Below are 23,829 nucleotides of genomic sequence, written 5' to 3' on the forward strand. Positions count from 1 at the left end.
GGGGGTCAATTTGATTTCAAAGAGTAAAATAGATAATAAAATTGAGTGTCATGGGGACTTCAAACCACTGAAATGAACTGTCCTCCCTGGATCCAGCAACCTCAAAGCATCCCAGATCTGTTCCAAATGGAGACACCATCCACCTATTTCAAAAGATGATAGATGAGATGATTTCCTGCTTTAAAAATTAGAGACTGAACTGAAACTAAATCTCTGGTAAACAAAAAACTTCCAAGCAAAAGCAAAAAGCTTTTCCTAATGATGCTACAGAGATTAAAATAGACATGTTTTTGCCATTTCTCATTCAAGACTATCTGTTTCTACCCACAATTTTCAGTATTTATAAAGATAGGAAAACTACATTAAAGCAAAGCTTCCAGTTATTGGAAACGTGTTCCTCTGGCTGCTTTAGTCACTGAATGACAATGAATGACATCTTTACCTCTCCACAAATATCCCAGCCTGCACCGCGTGAACGATGCTCTTGAACCGGGGCTTCTCCTCGCTCCTCCTGAGCATCATCCCCATCTGCCGTGTGAAGGTGGAGGCCAGCCAGTCTCGGACCTCAGAAGGCACAGCATCTGACTGAATGTCACTGAGCTCATCCTCTGTATCCAGGAGTCTCCTGAACACAAGAAAGAGAACCAGGACACTGAGATTAAATCTGAAGTTGGAGCTCTCTGTTCAAAGCAGCTGCTCCTCTCTGCCTCACCTGCATGCAGGTGCAAAGAAACCAAATTAAACTCGCCACAAAAAATACAGTGCCTTTTTGGGAAGGCTTATGTAAGCTCGCCATATGTGTTTCAGGATGGTCTTGGCCTCCACTGATATTTCAGGATGATTCTCTTTACCAGACTGGACAAAGGAACTGGTCCATTGTACCCAGAAGCACTCTGTGGCATTTGAGTGAAATTTAAACCTTCTATTTAAAAATACATTCACAGGCAGCCTTTTATTAGTTCATAGATGGACCATGTGGCACTATTTTGTTTTATTAAAAAATGGACACTTAGAGACTTTGCAAAGTATTTACCAAATCACAGCAACCCTGTCCTCTGAAGAAGTGATCCTAAGTGATGACAATTAATATTCTTTCTAGTTTGATAGGTTGCTACCAAAATTTAAATGTCTAAATTCAAGCAAAATTTTCAAAATAATGCAGTTCTTTATTTTTGCACAATGACTGAATCATGTCACAGCTGTGTTTCGCTGATTTTTCAAACTTGAACATAGGTCAGACCACTAGAACGGAACACAAAGAGCAATGTTAAAATAAAACCTAAAATAGCATTGCATATTTATAGTAAACCCAACTACAAATTAGCAGTAAAAGTTGCTGCCAGCGTAAAGGTGTTTGAATTTTTTTTTTTTCCTTTAGACTTACCAATTGGGGTGGGGGTAAGCGGAGGAAATACAACATTTGGAAAAAAGCTGTGATATCGAATTTCCTTAAATTAGAAACCAAGTGTGTCACCAAAATAATAATAATAATGATAGAAACCATACAAATCTTAGATTGCTGTGAAATACTTTCAGATTGGAATTTGGCAAAGAAAAGTAAGACATTACAAATACTGACAGAGAAGCCTGTCTGAATTAGAAAAAAAAAAAAAACACCTTTCATATTCAACATTGCAACATTTTTCAAAAGAAAAGCAATTTTGTAACTTGCAAACATATGTAGTAACTGAAATTGCTTTAATACATTTAGATAATTCAAGTGCAATAAGCCTGCTAAGTAAATCAGCTACACACATAAGACTGAAGAGGGAATGCTGGGTGCATAAGAGAACACATGCTTCTCGATCACTTCAGGAGCCTCCATTTACTAGTGGACATTATGAATTAAAACATAAACACAATTTTTAGACTGACACTAACAACATGCAATAATTACAATGGAGCTCCACATCTGATTTGTAAAATCTTAGCAGATTTTTAACAATTAGTTTTTCTCCTCTTTCATGATCTCACTTCCTTGTCATGACAGTCATATGAGATATGTTCTATTAGCTCCTTTTATAGATAAGGAAGTACAGAGAGTAAGTGACTTGTCCAAATCTATCCCCTTTGTTTGTGGAAACTAAAACTCCAAGATGAGTAATTTGAATGTCACCCCATTCCTGGCATGGGGGACAATGTCAGAAAAGCCATGTAAGAGAAAATTTACCATCACTATACTAATCTCTTTTGTCATTTTTAGCTTACCTTGTTTCATCAATATACACAGATTCAAGCACTGTGGCTGCATATTCCAAATTCTTCTTAAGATCTACCACTGAAGCTTCCCCTCTCTCTAATTGTTTGACCAAAGACCGTAATCTAGAAAAATAAAAAGATACAATTTCATTAGAATAGAGGAAAAAAAGAATAATCCTACAACTATGGTGATATATTTTACAGTCATCGAATATTCTCACTTATTCTGATACATCTGAAAGGAAAATAATTATGGTACCAAATGAGCAAGTAATAAAATAAATGTATACATTTTTGCCATTGTGAAGTAAGAAGAAAAAATTTATCTCCAACCAGGCACTGACCATACTTTCTAGCTAGCTTTTATCTTTATGAGTCCTAAATTATCAATGATTTTGTTTTTTTCAAATTTTCATCTTTTTTGTTCTATGTGGACATAGTAAAGCCTGACCAGCAGCGAAATCACCAAATACCTCTTGAGATTCTGCTCTGCTGAAGGCACTTGGTTCAGCAGTGGCCCCAGATAATGGCAGCCCCATGACCCAGGCATGTCCCAAGACAGATGAAAAGATTTAAACCACTGAGAATCACAAAAAGGCTACATAAGGAATAGATGAAAGCAAATTGTTTTACTGGATGGAAAAAATCACTCTGAGAGGAGATAAATACCCTAATTTTTTTAAAAAAAGGAGATATGAGGATGGATTTTAAACCGAGGAACTCCAGACTACACAAGAGAAGCAATAAAACATGTTTTTCTGTTATTTATATGAACATTATCTGCACAGAGAAGGACTTAGTATTCATAAGAACAATAAAATGACTACAGATGATCAACATGCAGTAACTGAGAATACTGTAAATACCACAGAGTTTGGAGATTGGGCAACTCTTCAGGCTGTTTGACAACCAGCAATGAAAATAGTAGAGACTTTGAAGACAAACTGGGGTTTGAAATTCACTTCATAACTTATTAGCTGTGCAACCCTAGATAAGTTATGTAACATCTTTGAGTGTTATCTTAATGAAGAGCAAAGTACAAAATTTCTAAAGTTGACCTAAAGATTAAATGAAATTGATATACAGTATGTGACTCATGGTTGTCCTTTGAAAAGGCAATTGTTACAACTACTGTCATTATTCAATGACTTTGATCACTACAGACAACCAAATGAGAAAAATTCTAGCAAGATATTTAAAATTATTGTCAAATCTCCATTTCCCATTGGTATACGCAATCTGTTCTCACCTTCCTGACATCAAAATATCCTCAGATAGGTTGTCTTCACGGCAAGGTATAAACTACTCCCTTCCTAATCTTCATGAAAATGACCCACAGTAAAGAATGAGAAAAAATCTTGGATCAATCTTAAAAAGTAGGCAAGGGGGTCAACCTTAAAAAAAATGTCCAGGAAGTTCAATGATATAAAATACAAATAAGATTAGATTCAGGTTGTCTCTACCTGAATTATGAATCTCCAATATATCAAAGGGAAATATGCAAAGGAAATCCCCCGAGGCCCCTGCAGCCTTGAAGGGGAAGGTCAGCCTTGGGAATGCCATTAGCAGCACTGGAAAGAGTTCTGAATTTCAGAGGCAGCACGGGACAGGGAGTTGGCAGGGAAGGGATTGCCAGTCACTCACACAGAAGGGATAAGCAGCCTGCCAAAGAATGGGGAGATGGCAGCAGGGAGCCCTGACTGCTGTTCCAAATAAGGATTGGAAGCTTTTTAGCAAAACACATTCCTGGCTAAGTCTGCCTCCAGTTCTGACTCTCACCTCAAGGTGCCCAGCTACCCCCTAGGCTGTTTGGACTTTCAAACGACAAAATGAGAGTAAAATTCAACTTTTTAAAGTTTACTCTCAAAAATGATAGTAAAATTAAACTTCTTAAAAATGCCTCTCTTCATTTGGGATTTACAGGTTCTACCAGGAACTGACATGAATTTCTAGTAGAACCCATCTCAACTCTAGAACCTAAGAGGAAACGACAAAAACAAAGAAAATGATGAGAAAGATTATAAGAGTAATAGAAGTAAAAGCCAGAAGACCCTATCTACCCATAATAGAACTTTCATAGGAAATAAACAACAGAAGCAGCTTTTAAACTGAATAAGTTTTCCTAGGCTAAAGTAAAATCTGTATAAGCAGATGAAAAGGGATCAAATACAATTTTTTAAAAGTAAATGAAAACATCAAATGTATGCTACTGTAATTTTTAATTTCAAAGAATAAAGAAATGAACCTGAAAATCTTTGAGAAAATTAAACATAATACTTACAAAGTAACAAAAAATTGTCCTGGCCATCTACTTCTATCGTGTCAAACATCAAAAAGCAATTTAATAACAGTACCAATTTTTGAGAATAATATGGGAAAATTCAAGACATTTATATCTATATCTACAGAGTTACCAAGTACATAAGAAGCCAACAAAGGTATTCTCAGTTGTCAACAACTTCAAAATTTATCATTCATACCCTTTCCAGAAAACAAAACAAAAACTTTAAGGCATACTCTAGGACAGTGGTCTTCCAAGGGAGTGGATTCGTGAGTCTCCAGTTAAATGGATTGTTGATTCATGACCTAGATTTAACTAACTCAAACTTTACCAAATGGACAAGTAATTTAAAAAGATTCTGGCAAGAAGAGGAAGATAAAATAAAATGCTAATAATACAAGGACAACTAAACGTGAAAATGAGCTGACACGTCTCCTTTTACTAGGACAATCTCCTATTTCTCATACAAACACTTCCTCTCCCACTTTTACAAACTAAAAGCTAATTCTCATCAGTTGAAAAATAATTGGAATTATTAAGGACATTATATGGACTACGGATGTATAGCCACTACTTTATAACAATTCCCTCTCCTGAGAAAGCACAGTATTGAGAGAATCAAGTCATGAAGGGCCTCATATCACCTTGTGATCAACGGGTTGGGACCCCAGGCCAAAGCAGGAGTGGGGCCTTCAGGGAAAGCTTCACTCAGAATCTCACTTAGCTGTTCCAATGAGTAGCACTGAAATCAGCTCCACTAGAGAGACCCAGGCTTTGTGCCACAATTAGCAGAAAATCAGCCATTCAGAGGTTTCTCCTTGATGTAGTCACCAGTGGTGCCAGGCAGACTTTGGGCAGTCATATTTATGCATTCAGTGTGAAGTTCTGACCCAACAGGAAGCTGTAAATAGAAAGCAAAACCCTAGCCAAGTGGTTTCAACAGATCCAGAGAGGAAATGACACAGAAATAATGCACCTTTTGGATGCGTGGGGGACACTAGAAATTTACATGTAACCCCGTCTTTCCAGCTTATGAGACGAGCAGAAGATTCAATCAACTTCCTGGCAGACAGTGAGGGAACCTAGAATACAACCCGTCACTCTGTTTATGGAAGAACACCCAGCTGACATTCACCTTTCTTTACTCAAGGATGATGAAACAGAAGAAAACATTCATGAAGAGATACAGCAATAAAGACAGAAGAGAACACAGCATTCAAAATGCAAAATGACTCACTTTTGAAAAAGAAAATCACTAACAGAAACAGAAGTGAATTTTAGGAAGCATCTGCTGCGTGTTCAATACAATTCAAAAAAACACAGACCTGCGAAATAAAGGTAAAAGCCCAAATCAATATAATGAAAAGTTTCTTTAAAAAGAAACAAAACATGACAATAGAAAGACAATAACTTACTACTAAAAAGAAGTTAAGTGGTGAACAGTTTTGTATATACCCATCTCCTGTTTGGGTGTCACCCATGTCAGATACAAGCTGCAGCTGCCAATTTTCTGCTTTATGTAGCTGCCACATAAACCCTAGCAATTCCAGATGCCCCTTTCAAATTCTGTTGAGCTTTAGCATAGCATTCAGGTGCTTATGCTCCATCGGCCCCTCAGCCCACTTTTCTCTACCTCTTTATCCTTTCCATTTGGGATATCCGGCCCTGCCCTGCCATAACCTACCTACCTCTTGGTGAAATGGCTATTCTTTGGGCAAAAGAGTTTCAAACTAGCTCTTTTATCACTGGCCAATTAGTAGTTTCAAAAGTTCCTGAGAATAAGGACCCCTCTCCATTTGTCTTCATAGTGAAGATATTCCCTAGATCTTAATCTATCTTAAGAAGGGTTGTCTGAAAATTAGCCAGGATCTTTCCTACCCATGTCATAAAAAATTTTTGTTCAATTGGAAAAGACTAGCTGAGACTGGAGAGCTCAGCTGCTCTCCTTTGTTTTCCTAGTAAAGTTGTCTAGACGCTTTTCATGTGAATCCATTCCATCTAAAAGGTGAATGTCCTCAGGGGCCAGGCCCCATGGTATGCTGTAGCCTATATTTTGGGAAAGATGGATATCTGGTGTTTTAATACTACCCAGGGGAATTTTTGGCCTGGGCACCTAAGGGGAATTTATTTCATGAGCATTCAAAATAAATTCACAAGGAAGGAAGATAAAGAAGTAGGAAAATATACAAATAAAAATAATAATAATAATGATAATAATAAGGTTTCTCTTCTGAGAGAATGTTCATAGTTTCCAGCCCTCCATCCATTTCTGTTACTGTGGCTGCCAGATAATAGTTCCAGTATTGAAGTGCAACACCATTTTAGGAAGTGCTTATGCCTTCCAACTTTGGCAAGATGCCTTTCAGTTAAGACAGCGTGCAATTTCATTGTGGATGAGCCATTGCATCTTTTCATGACTCTTGCATTTCTTGGCGTAAGCTCTTTGCTTTCTGTATGCTTCTTAGCTGCAAGGCATATGATGAGATACTGCATATCTTCAGTTCCCTGTGCCCTCAGATCCAGAGCAAGCCCTGGATGCTGACTTCCCCTGACCCCACACCAATCAACATGTGGGATGCATAAAGGTGTTGGAAGAGGGAAACTATGTGAGGAAAGGCCAGAGCACTGTATTTTGGAATTTAAAAGGATGTTAGGGAGGAAAGGTATTCTTTTTTTTTCCACAAAGATAATTCCTAGGACCAATGCGGTGAACTTCATTAAGAAGCAACGTATTGGTTCAACTTTATAACTTAGAAAACTGCCTTACACTGGACTAGGCACTACTCCCCACCCCAGTGAGGTCACAGAAAGCCCTACGACCTTATGCCTTGAAAACGTACACATTTGTTGAGCATTAGACCCTGCTAGAATTTCATTCACTTTGCACAGGCAAAAATGAACTGTAAACAGAAGCTATGGAAACATACTGTCTCATGTTTGTCTATTCTGTCCAAGGTTATTCCCTCTGAGGAGGGGTAGGCAGCTCCTAAAATGCCAGTGTGGCCAACAAGTACTGCTGTCTCAGAAAGGCTTTGTTTTGTTTGAAACGATATGAGAACTGGATCTTTTACAGTACTTTCTCTACATGTCCCAGTGAATCACGAGCCCTAAAATCTCATTTGAATTTAAAAAAAAAAAAAAACTTCATTTCAGTTCATCACACCCATGTATTCATAAGGCATACTCATCTCTGTGTCCTTTTCATACACCTGCCTCCTCCACGTCACTCCTGTCCTCTGCCACTTCCCTAAATGCCATAGAAAATAACTTAAAACAACTCTTCCGAATGGGATGCCCCAACATGACTTTTAGTCTCATGCTTTAATGCCATCTGATTATGTCATCCAAGCATTTTTCTGGCCATTTGTTTGTTTCTATAATTAATGACAGCTGATTAAGATGGCTGCACTTGAAAAACATTCAACACTGGGTGTCTTCTGTGTGCAGGCACTGAGAGAGATAGGCTCTAGGAATACAAAGTGGGGAAATGCAGTGCTCTCTCTCAGGTAGGGAAGACAGAAAGCTAACCAGCACCCACAATGCAGTACTGTAAGTGAAACGGCAGAGGTGTGATGGGGGCTAAGAAAGCACAGAGGAGAGGAATATTCAAATAACAAAGCCCTCCCCAGTGGACCTGATCAAAGCCATCTTGAAGGCCACGTAGGGGTCAGTCAGGCACACAGGATGGGATAGGGAAACGGCAGACTCTGCATAGAGAGAGCAGACTGAAGGCAGTGATCTATTCAGAGACTCCCATGTCTGTATGGAACTCAGGGGCATGTAAAAAGATAAAACAGAAGGTAGGAGCTACACCACAGTAGACTTAGAATCCCAAGCTAAAGAAATATAATTTTATCTTGGAGATAATGGGGAACCCCTGGAGAATGTTTAAATGGAGGAATAGAATGATGAGATTGGCATTTTAGAAATATCAATCTAGCAGCTGAGTACAGGAGCACAAGTAGTGAGTAAGTTGGAAAATTCTGTTTTCATTGTCATCAGGCTTGTCTGATACTCTGAACAGCACAGTGTGAATATTCTCTCTCACGTGATGGAAATTTGATTGAGTGCTGCATGAGTTTGGTGGTAGTACGGATGGTTGCGTTTAAGAATTTCTGGGAAAGAACTTGTTCTGGGGGCATGCGGTTTCCTCAGTGAGTGAGCACCAAACCAAAAACAAGAACAGTGCCAACAAAAATTATGACTGACAAGAATAGCCTACATATTTAGCTTTTACCTTTTGTTAATGCTATAAATAAAAGAGAATTTTACTTCTACAGTTTCTAATTACACCTGCTTAAAGCAGATGCACAAATGAATTGAAATAAATTACTGGACTCGTTACTTTTTCACTTAAGAAAAATAATTGGTACCTAGGTGCATACCTATATTTCTGCATTGTATATGCCTCACTACATAACTTGTTAACTAATAAAAAAAATTAGTAATGTTATAGAAGATTTTGAATAATGTCATGAACAAAATTGACCTAGTTGGCATGGACTGGACACTACACTCAATTGCTGCAGAACACACCATTCTTTTCAAGTGTACATGTAACAGTAATCAAAACTGACCATGTGCTGGGTCACAGGGACTCTCAATAAATTTCAAGTAATTGAACTCAGACAGATAATGTTCTGTGACAACAATGAAACACAATTTTGTTATTGATTAGAATCCAAAACAAAAAATGAATAGAAATATTTCAAGTGTATGGAAATTTAGCAATATATTTCTAAATAACCCATAGGTCAAAGGTTAAATCACAAAATAATTCTAACCGAACAATAACATACAACCCTGTAGTATGCAGGTAAAGCAGTGTTTAGAGGAAAATGTGCAGCTTTAAATAAATACACTAGAAAAGGAGAAGTCTAGCCTGTAATCCCAGCACTTTGGGAGGCCAAGGCAGGTAGATCACGAGGTCAGGAGATTGAGACCATCCTGGTTAACACGGTGAAACCCTGTCTCTACTAAAAATACAAAAAAAAATTAGCCAGGTGTGGTGGCGGGCACCTGTAGTCCCAGCCACTCAGGAGGCTGAGGCAGGAGAATGATGTGTACCTGGGAGGCAGAGCTTGCCGTGAGCCAAAATCGCTCCACTGCACTCCAGCCTGGGTGACAGAGCAAGACTCGGCCTCAAAAAAAAAAAAAAAAAAAAAAAGGAATAGGAGAAGTCTAAAAATAAGTGATCTCATTATGCACCTCAAGAAGTTAGAAGAACAAGTTAATCCAAAGCCAGTAGACAATAGTAAAAAATAAACAAAAACAAAACTTAAGTAGAAACAAACTCACAGCAGAAATAATTAGCAAAGCCAAAACCTGGGTCTTTGAAATGCTTAATAAAATTGATAGGTCAAGCAAGATTGACCAAGAAAAAAGAGAAATGGTATAAATAACCAATATCAAGAATAAAAAGAGATTATTACTACAGATTCTGTGGACATTTAGAAAGGTAAAAGGATATCATAAATACCTTTCTGAAGATACATTTAAAAATTTAGATGAAATTTTAAAATTCCATAAATCTTAATTTACCAAAATTGACATAAGAAAAAGGTAAACTATTAATAATTCTGTATCAGAATAATTGAATGTAGCATATACACATGAGATTGACAGTAAAAGAAAAATAAAACTAAAATTTTAAAAACTGAATGCATAGTTTAGTATTTTCCCACAAAGAAAACTACAGACTTAAATCACGTTTTCAGTGAATTCATCTAAATATTCAAAGAGGAAATAACACAGTCTTCTACAAAATAGCAAAAGAGGAAACACTTTCCAACTCCTTTTATGAGGCCAGCACACTCGATTCTAAAACCAAATGAGGGTCTTATAAGTAAAGAATTATAGGCCAGTATCTCTCATGAACATAGATACAAAAACCCTACGGAAAATTTTAACAAATTAAATTTAGTGATAAATAAAACGAATAAGAAAAAACAAACAAATTTGCAGAAATGCAAGGTTGGTTTGACATTTAAAATCTGTAAATAAATGTAATCCCCTATTTTAACAGGAAAAACCCTTTGGTAATCATAACAGTCAGAAAAAGCATTTGAGAAAATACCTATTCATGACAACCATCTTAGCAAAGAAGGAATAAAAGTGAATATCCTAAATCTAATATTGGGTCTTTAACACAAAAGCTAGAGCAAACGTCATATATAATGGGAAATCTTTCCTGTTGAGCTAGCGAATAACATGAGGATGCCTGTTATGACTACTTCTACTGAATATTGTATGGGAAGTCTTCACCAGTTCAACAAAAAAAGAAGAAATAATAGACATAGGACTGGAAAAAAATAATATCTTTAAAAAGCAGCAAATACGTTATTCTAATTAAGAGGTGAATTTAGCAACGCCACTTGATAAACAGCAATAAACAATTAGAAAATGGTGCCATCCACATAAATATCAAAATAAAACAGTTTCTAGAAATAAATCTTACAAAATATATAAAAGTCATCTACATGGAAAATGGTAAGATATTATTGAGAGAAGTTTAAATGACCTAAATAATGGAAGAATCCATGTTCATAAATTGTAACACTCAACATTTAGAAGTATGAATTCTCCCTAAATTCATCTGTAGATTCAATCACAAACAAATTCACCACAAGTCATTTGGTGGAACCTGATTCTAAAACTTACTAGAAATGTGAAGAATGAAATATAGTTGATGTGGTAAAACAACAAAACTATTGTTACTATTCCACATATCAAGACTTATTATAAAGCATTTAATTCTGGTCCTGTGTCCCTCTACCACTTCACTATTCCAACTCTCTTCCTCTCAACATCCAGCTGGTATGTTTGAGGATGTGCATACATATTTTTATATTAATATAAGCACAACATAAGTGGACAAGAAAATATGCTACAAAAAAAAGGAAAGAAAGAAAAAAGAAAACAGGCAATGTAAGTTGTTTTTGAACTGTCCTATTCTACATGTGATTGTTCCATTCCATGTGCAGGGACCCATTCTTTGGACACCCAGTCAAGGGTATCACTGCATACTCTCTCGGTTGCCATGGATTTTCTGATGAATATTTCCATTCTTTTGGTTTTCATAAAGCTATGTCACAGAGAAGCCCTGCATGCTTAGCCTCCTCCTAGTTCTTCTCCACAGAGTGAATCTCCTTTGGGGATGTATGTTTGTGGGTGTGAGAGTATGTGGGCAACTGTGTGTCCAAAGTGATTGTGTCAGCTCACTGCATGGGAACACCAGGCAAAATGCACTGACAGGTCCAAGAGAAGCCTTCTATTCTTATGGTATTCTAGAAGGTATTATGACTGAGGGTTAAAGTTTTAATCCATTTTGAGTAATAATATTGACTTCATTCCTTTGCACTTCTAATCAAATGCAGTACTTTAGAAAGGAGCTCTCTCACAGTCATTCTTGGCCTTATAAATAATTGTTTCTTAAAAATCAGTTTATCCCCTGTTTTTATTGCCAATCAACTCACACATTTTGTTAAAAGGACATAGTGGGATTTTGTTTTAAGAGTAAGATTCCAAATTATGCTAAGACAATCTTTTGTGAAGGCAAACATTCTCTCTCCAAAGTTTGTAGGCGAGCACACCTTATTGGGAAAGGATGTTATTATGAAAACCCACTTGTTCTTCTGGGTGAAGAAATAAAAAAGAATGAAAAAGACAACCCAGAGCATCATTCAGAATCCACCCCAGGCCATGCTGGGGACTGGGGAGAGGGAAGGAGTTAAGATCCTGCCAGACCACCAAGAGGTAAGTTCCAGAAGCCAGTGTTCATTTGCAGCTATTCATATGGAAAGAATCACTGTCACTTTTCCCTGCTGATAAACATGCCACTTCAACATGTCTTAATAGACCAAAGAAATGAGAAGAACTAAAAACATCTTTGAATGGCACTAATGAGAAAAGGAAGCTGAGCAGAAAAGAGAAGCAAGTTTGCAGGAAGATTTAGGAAGGTCACAACCCATGCCTAGACACGTCAAGACACATCTCTCCATGTCTTCATAGTCAACCCAGCCCCGTGACTCCTTCGCTTTCTTTTTCTGAATTTAGTTCCTCATTCAACCTCAATTACATCACGCTGGTATGATTATCCAGAGGAGCTAAAGCTCCCTCCGCCAGCAAAATTACAGGGATTCTACCATACTACAAATATAAGTCTTGGTAAAATAAACCTGAGGTTACATTTTTCTCATTTCTGCTTCTTTTTTCTTTTATAATAACAGAAATAAATAAAATTAATTCATAGATTAAAAACCTTCAAATAATGGCTAACAAGATGCTGAATTAGCATAGTACCTTTCTTAAGATTAACTCAAGAAAAATTACAGGAAAAAAAACTTCAAAGAAAACTGTGAGAAACCTCTAAGGTGACCTGAGGCTGCTGCTTTGAATGTGTGTGTGAGGACTGCATCTTCTTGGTCTGGGACAGGAAGGAGCCTCACCAGGCTGGGGAGGAAATGATGGGAAAGGAACTGTTGGAGTCCGCTATTGTTTCCCTCCACTCCACTTCCTCCAGGTTCACAGTAGCTGCTCCCACACCTCCTGTGACTCAGAACTCTAAAGGTCAAGAAATCCTGGAGAGCTAAATAGGGGTTGTTTGTCCCACCCTGTGGCTCCTCTAAGTTCACCATGGGTTTCCGTTTCCAAGATTGTCACAGAAGGAAAAGGGATGCAAAACGACATGTGTGGGAGGTTTTTATGAACCAGACTAGAACTGGAACTGATTGCCTCTGGTCACTTCCAATTGTCCAGAAGCCATAGTCACATAACTATGTCTTTCCGAGAGAAGCTGGAAAACATAGTCCTGTGGTAGGCTTAGGAGGAAGAGGTGGTGGTTTTGGTGGAGAGCCAGCCAGTCTCTGCCACACCTAGAAAATGCAATCCTATCACCAATACTTGTTTTTTCCTTTAAAACCTTTACTTTCTACTCCTTTGAAAGAGTTAAATGGAATGTTGTATATTAAAGACACTTTCTAACTTTAAAATCCTATTAAGCTAGAAACATAATCATCCTAATTATCAGATAATCTCCCAAGCATTTTGACAAAAATGAAACAGTTCTCATGGGAATTATGTTGAGTGAAAAAAGACAATCCCAAAACGTTGTATACTATATGATTTCACTCATGTAACATTCTTAAAATGGAGGACAAGATTCGTGGTTTACAGGGACTGGAGAGAAGGGAGAGGAAGAGGGAGACCTGTGTAAGAAGGGCAACACAGGGAAACTAGTGGTGAACTATTCTATACCTTGACTGTGGCAGTGGTTGTACAAACCTACAAATGCAATTATGCTATACAGAACCAAATTCATACATGCACACACACACACACAAGTACAATAAAACTGGAGGGATCTGAATATGATTGGTAGATTATGCTAATATCAGTATCTTGGGTTGTGAAATTGTCCTGTAGTTTTTCAAGATGTTTCCATTGGAAGAAAATGGGTAAAGGGTACATGGGAATTCCTCTGTATTATTTCTTACAATAATGTGACTCTACAATTATCTCAAAATTAAACATTTAGTTTTAAAAAGTGAGACACAGTTATCCAGCTTAATGGAATATTGATGACAAAAAGCTAGACATAGTTGTCCTGTCCCCAGCTAGTTTTATAAGTGTTTCTCTGTTCTTAAATAGTGGTCTACTTAGTGTCCTCCAGATCCTTCGGCTTGGTCTCAGCAGCAGTAAGAGAATTAGGGATAAATGTTCACCAGTGAGCTACTAACTGTGTCTGATGACTTTGGAGAGGATCCAGTGGGGGCTTTAACCAGTGATGTTTGGAGCTTGGTGAGAACCAGACTCATGCCTTGAGGAAACCCTAGGAAAGACAAATGGAGGTTCTCAGTATCAACTGAAGAAACTCAGATGCTAGCAAATGGTCACCACACTAAAAAGGTGAGAGAAAAAGAATCCCAGTGACTTTACTAAAGGCTCACTAATTACACCTCTACTGGCGGTGATCCCCTGGGACTCTAAGGTATGAAGCACGATTTGTATCTTCCCTCTCCTTTTTCAGTTCATTCTCAGATGTTTGTTTCAATTTGAGGTTGGTTTCACTATGGCAGGCTGGCCACAAAGCAGTTGTAAAGAATGAAATTAATATACACACCCAGACCCAACCTCTAGTACCACTATTCTATGTTCTGCTTCTAAAAGTTTGATTTTTTTTTTTTTTAGATCCTGAATGTGAGAACATGTGGTATTTGTCTTTCTGTGTCTGGCTTATTTCATCTAGCATAATGTCCTCTAGGGAGTGAACAGGGAAAGGAGAGATGTTAATCAAAGGGTACAAAGTGCCAGTTACACAGAAGGAATAAGTTCTGGTGATCTGTTGCACAGCACGGTGACTATAGTGAGGAATAATATATTATGTATTTCAAAATTGCTAAAAGAGTAGATTTTAAATGCTCTCACCATAAAAAAGGATAAGTATGTGAGGTAATTGTTATGTTAATTAGACTGATTTAATCACTCCACAATGTATATATATATTAAAACATCACATTATACCCCATAAATATATACAATTATCATTTGTCAACCTATAATAAAAGTGAATTTAAAAAACAAATAAGAATTAAGTCCCTAAAAAATGAAAAGAATGAAATCTAGAGCTAGTCATGAGACTAAGGGAGTGAGGGTAGATAAGTTGGGGTATGAAAACACAGGTCACAGAGATGGTGTTCTGTTATATAGTCATTTCCAATCAATAGGGAAACAATTTGCATATTACTAACATTTCAAGTTTGTATTCAATGTGATTACCATTCAAAATTTCCTTCCAACTACACATCATTTTGTAATGGCTTTGGGATGGGGCAAGGGGAGGGATCTGAACCAGCAATGCATTTTCATTCGTGGTCTGCTCCAGTGTATCCTAATAACTGAATGTGTCAAAAGCCTAAAGCTTTCTCATTTTGTGCTATATTTAATAGAAAAAGAAAAGAAGAGTTGGGAATACTTATTTATGCAGTCCCATATCACTCGCCAGCACTGTCTCCCTTTCTTTGTAGATGAAGAATGGGACTCCTTTCACTTTTAGTTATATTAAAATAGCTCTGGCTTTCTCTGTGGTTAGAAACATAAGCTTGATATCACTCAGGTAGCGACACTAGGTAAACACTAATACAGGACCAACTCCCGTAGCTATTTAGAAGAAAAATTCCTCCTCCGTTAGCTATTTCTATCACAATTTACAAGGAGGGTTGATTTACAGAGGAATTAGCAGTAATAGCTGCAAACATGGATGAATCAATCTGGACAAAGCACTACACTTGCCCCAAACAACCCCTCATTGTTCACGGTGGTAATTTCTTCATTTTAAAAGTATTATCTAGCGCTTTGGAGGTTGTCCCTCAAGAACAGCATGAGCCTCCACTGTACCAGGACTTCCTCGTTTAGCATTTTTAAAGCCTCCTAAATCTGGGAACATACTCTGTAAGATTTGTTTTAAATGATATTTGAACCTACGTGGTGTCATAATATATTCTATCATTGTGTGTAAAAAGAAGAATTATTTTCCAATGAGCTTTATTGAGCTTTAGACTCTGGCTTGGGGACTGGAAAGAGGAAGACACAATTCCTTTAAATGATTCTCTCTTAAAGTAAAAAGAGACAATGAGGGAATCATAAAATGTTCAACATTTGCTACCGACTCTCTCAAAGTGTACATGAGAATTTTTAAAGCTCCGGAGGTGGTGTTCACAGCTACGCTATCGATCAAGTGTTTCTTGAGAGGGAGTCTTCTTTTCTCCATACCAGGTGACGCTTCGTGCTCTGGGGTCACAGCAGAGGGGCACCTGCCCTGTCTGCAGCCTGGCAGAGCCAAAGGCAAGCTCAAGCAGCTGTGACACCTAATTATGGGTCTTCCCATGAAGTCTGAAAAATGGCTGAACTTGGTCCAGCCCCAGTGTAAATAGAACAAAATGACCATCTTTGCTGGAACTGAGGCTGGTCTTTAAAATTCATAATCACAAACATGGCTCCAGGAACCATATGCACCAAGCCATGTCTGTGTGTGACTTTTGGTTCTGGGCTATTTGCTATTACTTGCTGTGGACCAGGTACAGATTCCTTCCTTCTCTCTCAGCCCCTACATTCACATATTTCCTGGAAAAGAAATTCCACTGGAATCAGAGATGAAAAGCTAAAACCTGTGGCCTGCGTGATCTACCATTTTGACTTTTGTCACCTAAAACCCTAGTTCCGCCTAGTGCAGAGATTTTTACCACTTGAATGCATTGATGTGTGACAGAGAAGGATATGGTTTTATTTATATTTTCCCCATCTCCCCCGTCAACAGCCATTCCCACCACAATAAGCCCCCAGGGAGCAGGGGAAAGAGGAATCTCAGGAAAGTGGTATCTATGAAGTACATCAGGGTTCTAGAGCAAAGTCCTGAGGCAAGAGATTGTTAGATAGGGCAAGGGGAGAACAGAGAGCTGGAGAATTTAACCCCATTTCCTTTTCTTGGACTCAGTAAATAGATGATCTCCAAGGTGACTCCTGGGACACTCTTACACAAACCCAAGATGGTTACATCAGATTAAAAACAGTTGCATCTGAGATAGAGGGAGGACACAGTTCAGACCCCCTGCATCTTCTTCAGCTCCTAGGCAGGAAGGAGGAAGATGTCAGAGGTCCCTGTGCCCTGCAGAGGGACAGGAAGCAGCTGATAGTGCTGACTGGAGGGATTATTAGGGGCACTGCCATGGATGAGGGACAGAGGGTCAGGGACCAGATAGGTGCTACAGCCAGATCTCAGCTGGATCCATAGTGTGAGGAGGAGCTGAACAGGGCCAAGCTGGTGGGGAGAAAGGCAGTCCCAGACGTTAGCTAGAGATGTCACGAAGACTTCTGGTGACCAAGCAGACAAGAGACATCACCATGGAGTCAAGAGGAACCAGAGGACACTACAAGACCCTGCTGTCTTCGAGGGTAACAGTAAGTGCCACAAAGAAATCTCAAAGTCTAAGCATTTACTTTTTTTTTTAAAGTGAGTTACCTAAAAAGAATGTTTAAATTGCTAGACTGGTTGGTTTCATGAATTGGATTATAATTAGTTTCTCTCTTTTCTCTCTCTCTCTTGCTCTGTCTCTCTGATATGGTGTGGCTGTGTCCCCACCCAATCTCATCTTGAATTGAAGCTCCCATAATCCCCACATGTTGTGGGAGGGACACGGTGGGAGGTAATTGAATCAAGGGGGTGGGTTTTCCCATGCTGTTCTCTTGACAGTGAATAAGTCTCATGAACACTGATGTTCATGAGCAGTTCCCCTGCACATGCCCTCTTGCCTGCTGCCATGTAAGACATGGCTCCTCTTTTGCCTTCTGCCATGATTGTGAGGCCTCCCCAGCCATATGGAACTGTGAGTCCATTAAACTTCTTTTCCTTTATAAATTACCCACTGTCAGCTGTATCTTTATTAGCAGCATGAGAACAGACTAATATACTCTCTATCGCATACATACACACATGCACACAAACACACACACAAACACACACACAAACTGCCCCACCACCCAGCAGGATGAGCTCATGAAGAAGATCAGGTCAAACATAGGAAGTAAAGAAACCTCAGTTTCTCTGCACATCTGAATAAATCTGGCCCTGCTATATGTATAGCACTCAGCAACTCTTTAGTGGCAGGCAAGGGCATAGTGGAAGCAGAGATGGGCATAACTGTTGTAGTTTGGAGGTCCCTGCTGGAAGGGTGAAGGGTGTCTGCCCCAGAACCAGAGGGAGGAGGAATATGGGGGTAGAAACAGGAGCTGTACAGAAAATGCACAGAAGCTGGGAAGACATGGGACATGAGATCACCAAACTACATGAATTTATTACCAGAAATAAAGATTCCTACTCTCGGACTTCTGTCTGTTCGCTCCTACTAGCTCTTTTGATCTACTTGGTAAGGATTTGTTCCCACCACTTAAGACTGACAGCTAGCCTTGTTGAATATACTCCCCAGAAACCTTACTTTAGCTTTCTTGTGATATATTCACCTCCATAGCAGCCAGTCAGCAGGCACTGATAAAGAGGTAAGAATGAGATAAAAAGAAAGAAGGTATCTTAAAGAAGTAAGATATTGGTGATAATATTGGCATTGTTCTAAATCCAGTACAATGATTCCCAAAGCCAACATTGCATTCTAATTTCCTGGGGATATTTTTTAAAGTACAGAAAGCCGGGTCTGACTTCAGGCCAGAGTATGAAATGGCATAACAATTGATGGTAATTCTGACTTTGTGGGGTGGGACAACACTTTCAGCCAAGTAATTGGAATAACTAAGCTACCTTGTCATCGTTTTAATTATCTTAATAATTACATGACCTTGTTATGGCTTGAATTATCCTGACAAGTGCTTTCTAAACTGTATACCATAGGACATCTAGCCCACAGGATGTTAACATGCATTGCTGGAGAAAAGATTTCTGTTGCACAAATGTTTGAGAAATCCAGGTTAAATTAAGTTAAGCAAAGATTGTTTGGTCTTCACCAGCTCAGAGCTTTTTACATTAATGTGTGCTTAGACTCTCCAAGATGAGCCAATTGTGTACATCATTTCCCTCCTAGATCTGACAAGGTCTTGTATTTTTCTTGTAAATCCCCCAGGATTAGAGGGTTTTATTGCATGGGATTTGGGGAGTGCTGCTCTGGAGTGCTGCCACAGGACTGTACTTCCCTGGTTATGCAGGTGCAGTCAGGGAAGTCATGGATTCAATGAACTTGACATGAAATAATTATTGTAAATTTAAAACGAGACAGTTTTTTTGTCACACAAGGAAAGTGTCCTATTACAAATTAAGATACAAAGGTAATGGGCAGAAAACATGTAAGATTATACATTCATGGACGTAAAATAGCAAACCATGGCATACAGCTATTTTTGAAACCAGTTTTTCTATTTTATGAACATTTCAATCACTTCTTTGGTTTTCTCTCATTTCCAATTTCGTGGCATTATTACATTATGAACCTATGATCTCATAAATTAAACAGGATCAGATAATTTGATGTACTTCACTTTTACCTCACAATGATGAGAGAATATTTTTAAATATCTCTCCCTTTTGTCTCTGAATACTACTTTTCTCTAATTTTGTTTTCTGTCTCTCTCTGGACACTCTCTGATGACCAGTTAACATCATGTCAAGGACAAATGGGTGTATCATTATGACTGCCAAATCTCAAAGGTCCTGTTATATACTTGGATTATTGTTCCTGAATAAAGCATAGAATCTCCAATGCTTATTAATTCTTCTATATTCACATGCTTTTGGTTAGAAGAACGTCTGCTCAAGACTACAAACAAACCAATGGGTTTTTAAAATATATATGTCTTTCCTTTCTAATAGTCAGAAAACCAACAATAATTTATTTACTCACCATAAAACATTCTCAATTACAATGCTGGTATATATTTTTTCTCAGGTTTTATTTAATACTTTTCCTAATATTTCCTAAGTAACAGAAGGGTTTGGTTTCTTTGTGTGTGTGTGTATGTGTGTGTGTGTGTGTGTGTGTGTTTTACTATATTTAAAAATGTGAGATACAAATAAAGTTTTAATTCATGTTATTTTAAAAGAGAAGAATCCAAATAAGTATTTCACAAATACCTATCATTAGAAATTCCTTTCATAGTCTCCCAAAAATTGTCTTAAATTTTAAAAACCTTTGCTTTATTTGTATTTTTAAAAGAATCTATGGTCATTGTGGGAAATTTATAAAATACCTATTAGAAAATAAAATCACATAAAATTGTGCCACCTAGGGATTACAACTATTAACATAAAATATGTTTATATAATTATTATATTGTATCGTGTATCCATAGATAGATTTAAACTTCTCTACAAAATTTATTTGGTAGTATGTTTTAACACTTAGTGTATTATCAACACTTTCCCTTGTTATTAAGAGTTTTTCTCTAACATAATTTTAGTAACAGCATAGTTTGTCTCTAAATACACATATCGTAATTTATAAAATCCACTAATGTATGACATTTAGGTTCTGATTTCTGCTGGTCATAAACTGTATTAAAATGAAAGTTTTGTAACTACATTTTTGTATACTTCTGTTATTTTGGCTTTGCTTTGATTAGGACAAAATTTAGAAGTCTAATATCAGGATTAAAGGAGAGAAATATTTCTAAATTTGTTGATGCTTATTGCTAAGCATCTAAACATTTACAGCAACCTCCTCTTTTTCTCCAGCAGAACGGGAGCATGGCTACCTCTCCAGGTAATCACAGAAACCTGCTAAGACTGTTTGGAAGGCAATCGAAATATATTTACATACATGTTTTTTGTCTCATTTTTGTAATCCTTAGATTTTCAATAGAAATTTTGGAAAGGGCAGAAATAAATGGCTTGAGATAAGATGACCATCTTTCACTAGAGTGGCTTCCTCCATTGCAACTAGATTTCAACTGGATGAAGTTATTTATATTTCTAATATAAAAGAGGAAAGAAGTCACCTGCTCTCCCCCCTGCTTCTGTCTGGCAACTGTGAAGCAATCCATAATTCATGCAGGTTGGCATCCTGTCAGTACCCTTAGCAGAGTGCTGCTTTTAGTACTGATCCCTACCAAGAGCATGGACAGTCCCACTTATTTCATTTTATTTTACTTTATTTATTTATTTATTTATTTTTGAGATGGAGTCTTGCTCTGTCGCCCAGACTGGAGTGCGGTGGTGCAATCTCAGCTCATTGCAAGCTCTGCCTCCTGGGTTCATGCCATTCTCCAGCCTCAACCTCCCGAATAGCTGGGACTACAGGCGCCCGCCACCACGCCTGGCTAATTTTTTTTGTATTTTTAGTAGAGACGGGGTTTCACCGTGTTAGCCAGGATGGTTTCGATCTCCTGACATCGTGATCTGCCCTCCTCGGCCTCCCAAAGTGCTGGGATTACAGGCGTGAGCCACCGCGCCCTGCCGGACGGTCCCATTTCTACAACTCAGTCTTGCCTGTAGATTACAGTGCAGTGAAAAGCGGCAGCTGATAGTGTAAGCTCCAGGAGATCCCAAATGCCCGGTTATTAACAAGTGTTATATATTTTTAAAAAGCGTCACAGATTTTACATTATATGTGAGAAGGGTGTTGAAATTAAGGGAAGAATAAGAGACAGGGTGAAAAAAAGGGAGCTTCCATGTGAGGGAGACAAAGAAGGACAAAGGCAGATACAGTAATGAAAAAAATATGTAAACCCTTAGTATGAGCAGGCCTGTGTAAGCAGCAGATTAATCTATTACCCAGTTCATTTTGCCCAAAGGCTTTCATTAGATTAAACTGATCCTTGAATATGTTCCCTATTACAGTCTCATAGTAAGGGAGTGGTTCTCAAGGGGTTACAATGTTGTCCCCCATAGGAAATTAGCAATGCCTGAAGACATTTCGGTTGTTAACAACAGGAAGGTGCTACTGGCATCTAACGAGTATGTAAGGATGCTGCTAAGCATTCCACAATACACAGGACAGCCCCACAGCAAAAAATTCTCTGGCTCGAAATGTCAGTTATGTCAAGAAACCTCACTCCAAGAAAAACGAAAGTGTAGTATCTTTTCCTGTTGGAAAAGATCAGCAACGTTGACTAAATATCTCTTTAATTAAAAATAAAAACCCACAAAAAGAAATGTTATAAAGTACAAGAAGAAAAATCCTTAGCCTATCACAGATACTCTCTACTTATATAATAATTGTTTTATGTGTCTTTCCAATTTTATTTCATATTCTCTCTCATCGTGCTGTCAACACATTTGTATTAAATGTCTGTTGTGTAATTACAAATACACAATAAATTCTCTTATCAAGTGCCTATTGTTCCTTATGTGAAATATGCCATTTTAAAAGTTACACCTTCTAGAAAACAAGAAAAAGAACTAGGCAACATTCATTATCTTTTTATTCCTGGTTACCTGTTTTTTTTGTTTTTTTGTTTGTTTTTTTTTTACTGTAATATACAATCCTTTATTGAAAGTTGTGAAAGTACTACCAAAAGATTACGTTAGAGATGGTTTATCTTTTATATTAACAGTAAGCTAAAATTTACTACACAAACATGACTATCAATTAATAAATATGGAAGCAAAATAGCTGTTAAAAATGTACTAGATATCCAATATCCCATATAATATTTATGTGAAGAAAAAAGCACAGTAATTTTATATATATTCATATATAGCAATATATATTCATATACTGCAGCTATATCACAACAAAATAAGGTTGTTGTCTATGGAGCCCTATTGACATCCTGAGTATTCTAGAATTTTCTGTTTCAGAGTCTCGTTTTCAGCTTTAAAAATCTAAAAATTAAACTTTTTCAGTGGTTTCATTGTTAAACAAGTTCTTCAGATTCATGCTACCAAGGATGGTTCAATATTTTAAAATGTATTCACATAATGTACCAAATAAATAAGTTCACAAGAGAAAAATCTATATGATCTTTTTGACAGACACTAAAAAAATTTGATGCAGTTCAATATTTTTCTTGATTTAAAAAATTTCATAGTAAACCAGGAATTTAATGACTTTTTTAAATGATAAAGAATACATATTTGGAAACAATAGCCAGGATTATATTTATGGAACAAACACTATAAGAATCCTATTAAGGACTGGAATAAGGCAAGGATGCCCTCTAGTAGCATTATTTACAAAAAAAAAAAAAGGTTACAAATTATAGTTAATGAAAGAAGATTTTAAAAAGTAGGTAGAAGGAATGAAAAATTGAACAAAAATTTCATTATTTCATTACTTTTAGATTATAGAAAGTTCAATAAATTTTAAAACCATTAGAACATATAATGAAATATGTGGTAAGTGATTACAACACAGATACACAAAAAAGACTATCTTACCATTAAAGGTCCAATAACATTCAAAATTATAAAGAAAACTATTCTATTCAACATAACAGACAAATTATATATCCAGGAAAAAATGTAAAAAGAAATTCTCTAATTCCATGTGAAGAAAACTACAAAGTTTTACTAAAGGATATAAAATGAATATTGAAGAAATTGAGACCCACATCATATTTTTGGATGGAAAAGCTTACTATTTTAAAGATATAAATTTCTTCTAAAATTAAATTCTAAACTATGCGTTTGTTGTACAATTTGAGAACTTTTTATATAATTTAACATAGAAGGCTAAACTTTTAAACACAGCCAAGTAATTTCTAAACAAAAAGGAATGCAAAAGAAAAGTAATTTTATGTCTTGTCCTACCATCTATAAAAATAGAAATTTTAAAAATAAAAACAATACAGCACTATTGTCAATACTGAGAAAACAATCTGATAGAATAAACAGAAATTCCAGGAAAAAATAC

The 23,829-nt window shown here is 37.2% G+C and overlaps 1 protein-coding gene across 12 annotated transcripts in view; it reads right to left on the reverse strand.

The window, feature by feature from the left end:
* Positions 1-23,829, reverse strand: part of LOC105475828 (phosphodiesterase 1C) — a 619,857-nt gene that overhangs the window by 135,490 nt on the left and 460,538 nt on the right. For all 12 annotated transcript variants that reach the window (XM_071094997.1, XM_071095005.1, XM_071094998.1 and 9 more), the window contains 2 exons: positions 2,209-2,322; positions 443-625 (listed from right to left, as the gene is read on the reverse strand). In XM_071094997.1, the coding sequence (XP_070951098.1) occupies positions 443-625; positions 2,209-2,322 (297 nt within the window). The remainder of the gene's footprint in view (positions 1-442; positions 626-2,208; positions 2,323-23,829) is intronic.

Source organism: Macaca nemestrina, chromosome 4, assembly GCF_043159975.1.
Source record: "Macaca nemestrina isolate mMacNem1 chromosome 4, mMacNem.hap1, whole genome shotgun sequence".
NCBI classification, from domain to species: domain Eukaryota; kingdom Metazoa; phylum Chordata; class Mammalia; order Primates; family Cercopithecidae; genus Macaca; species Macaca nemestrina.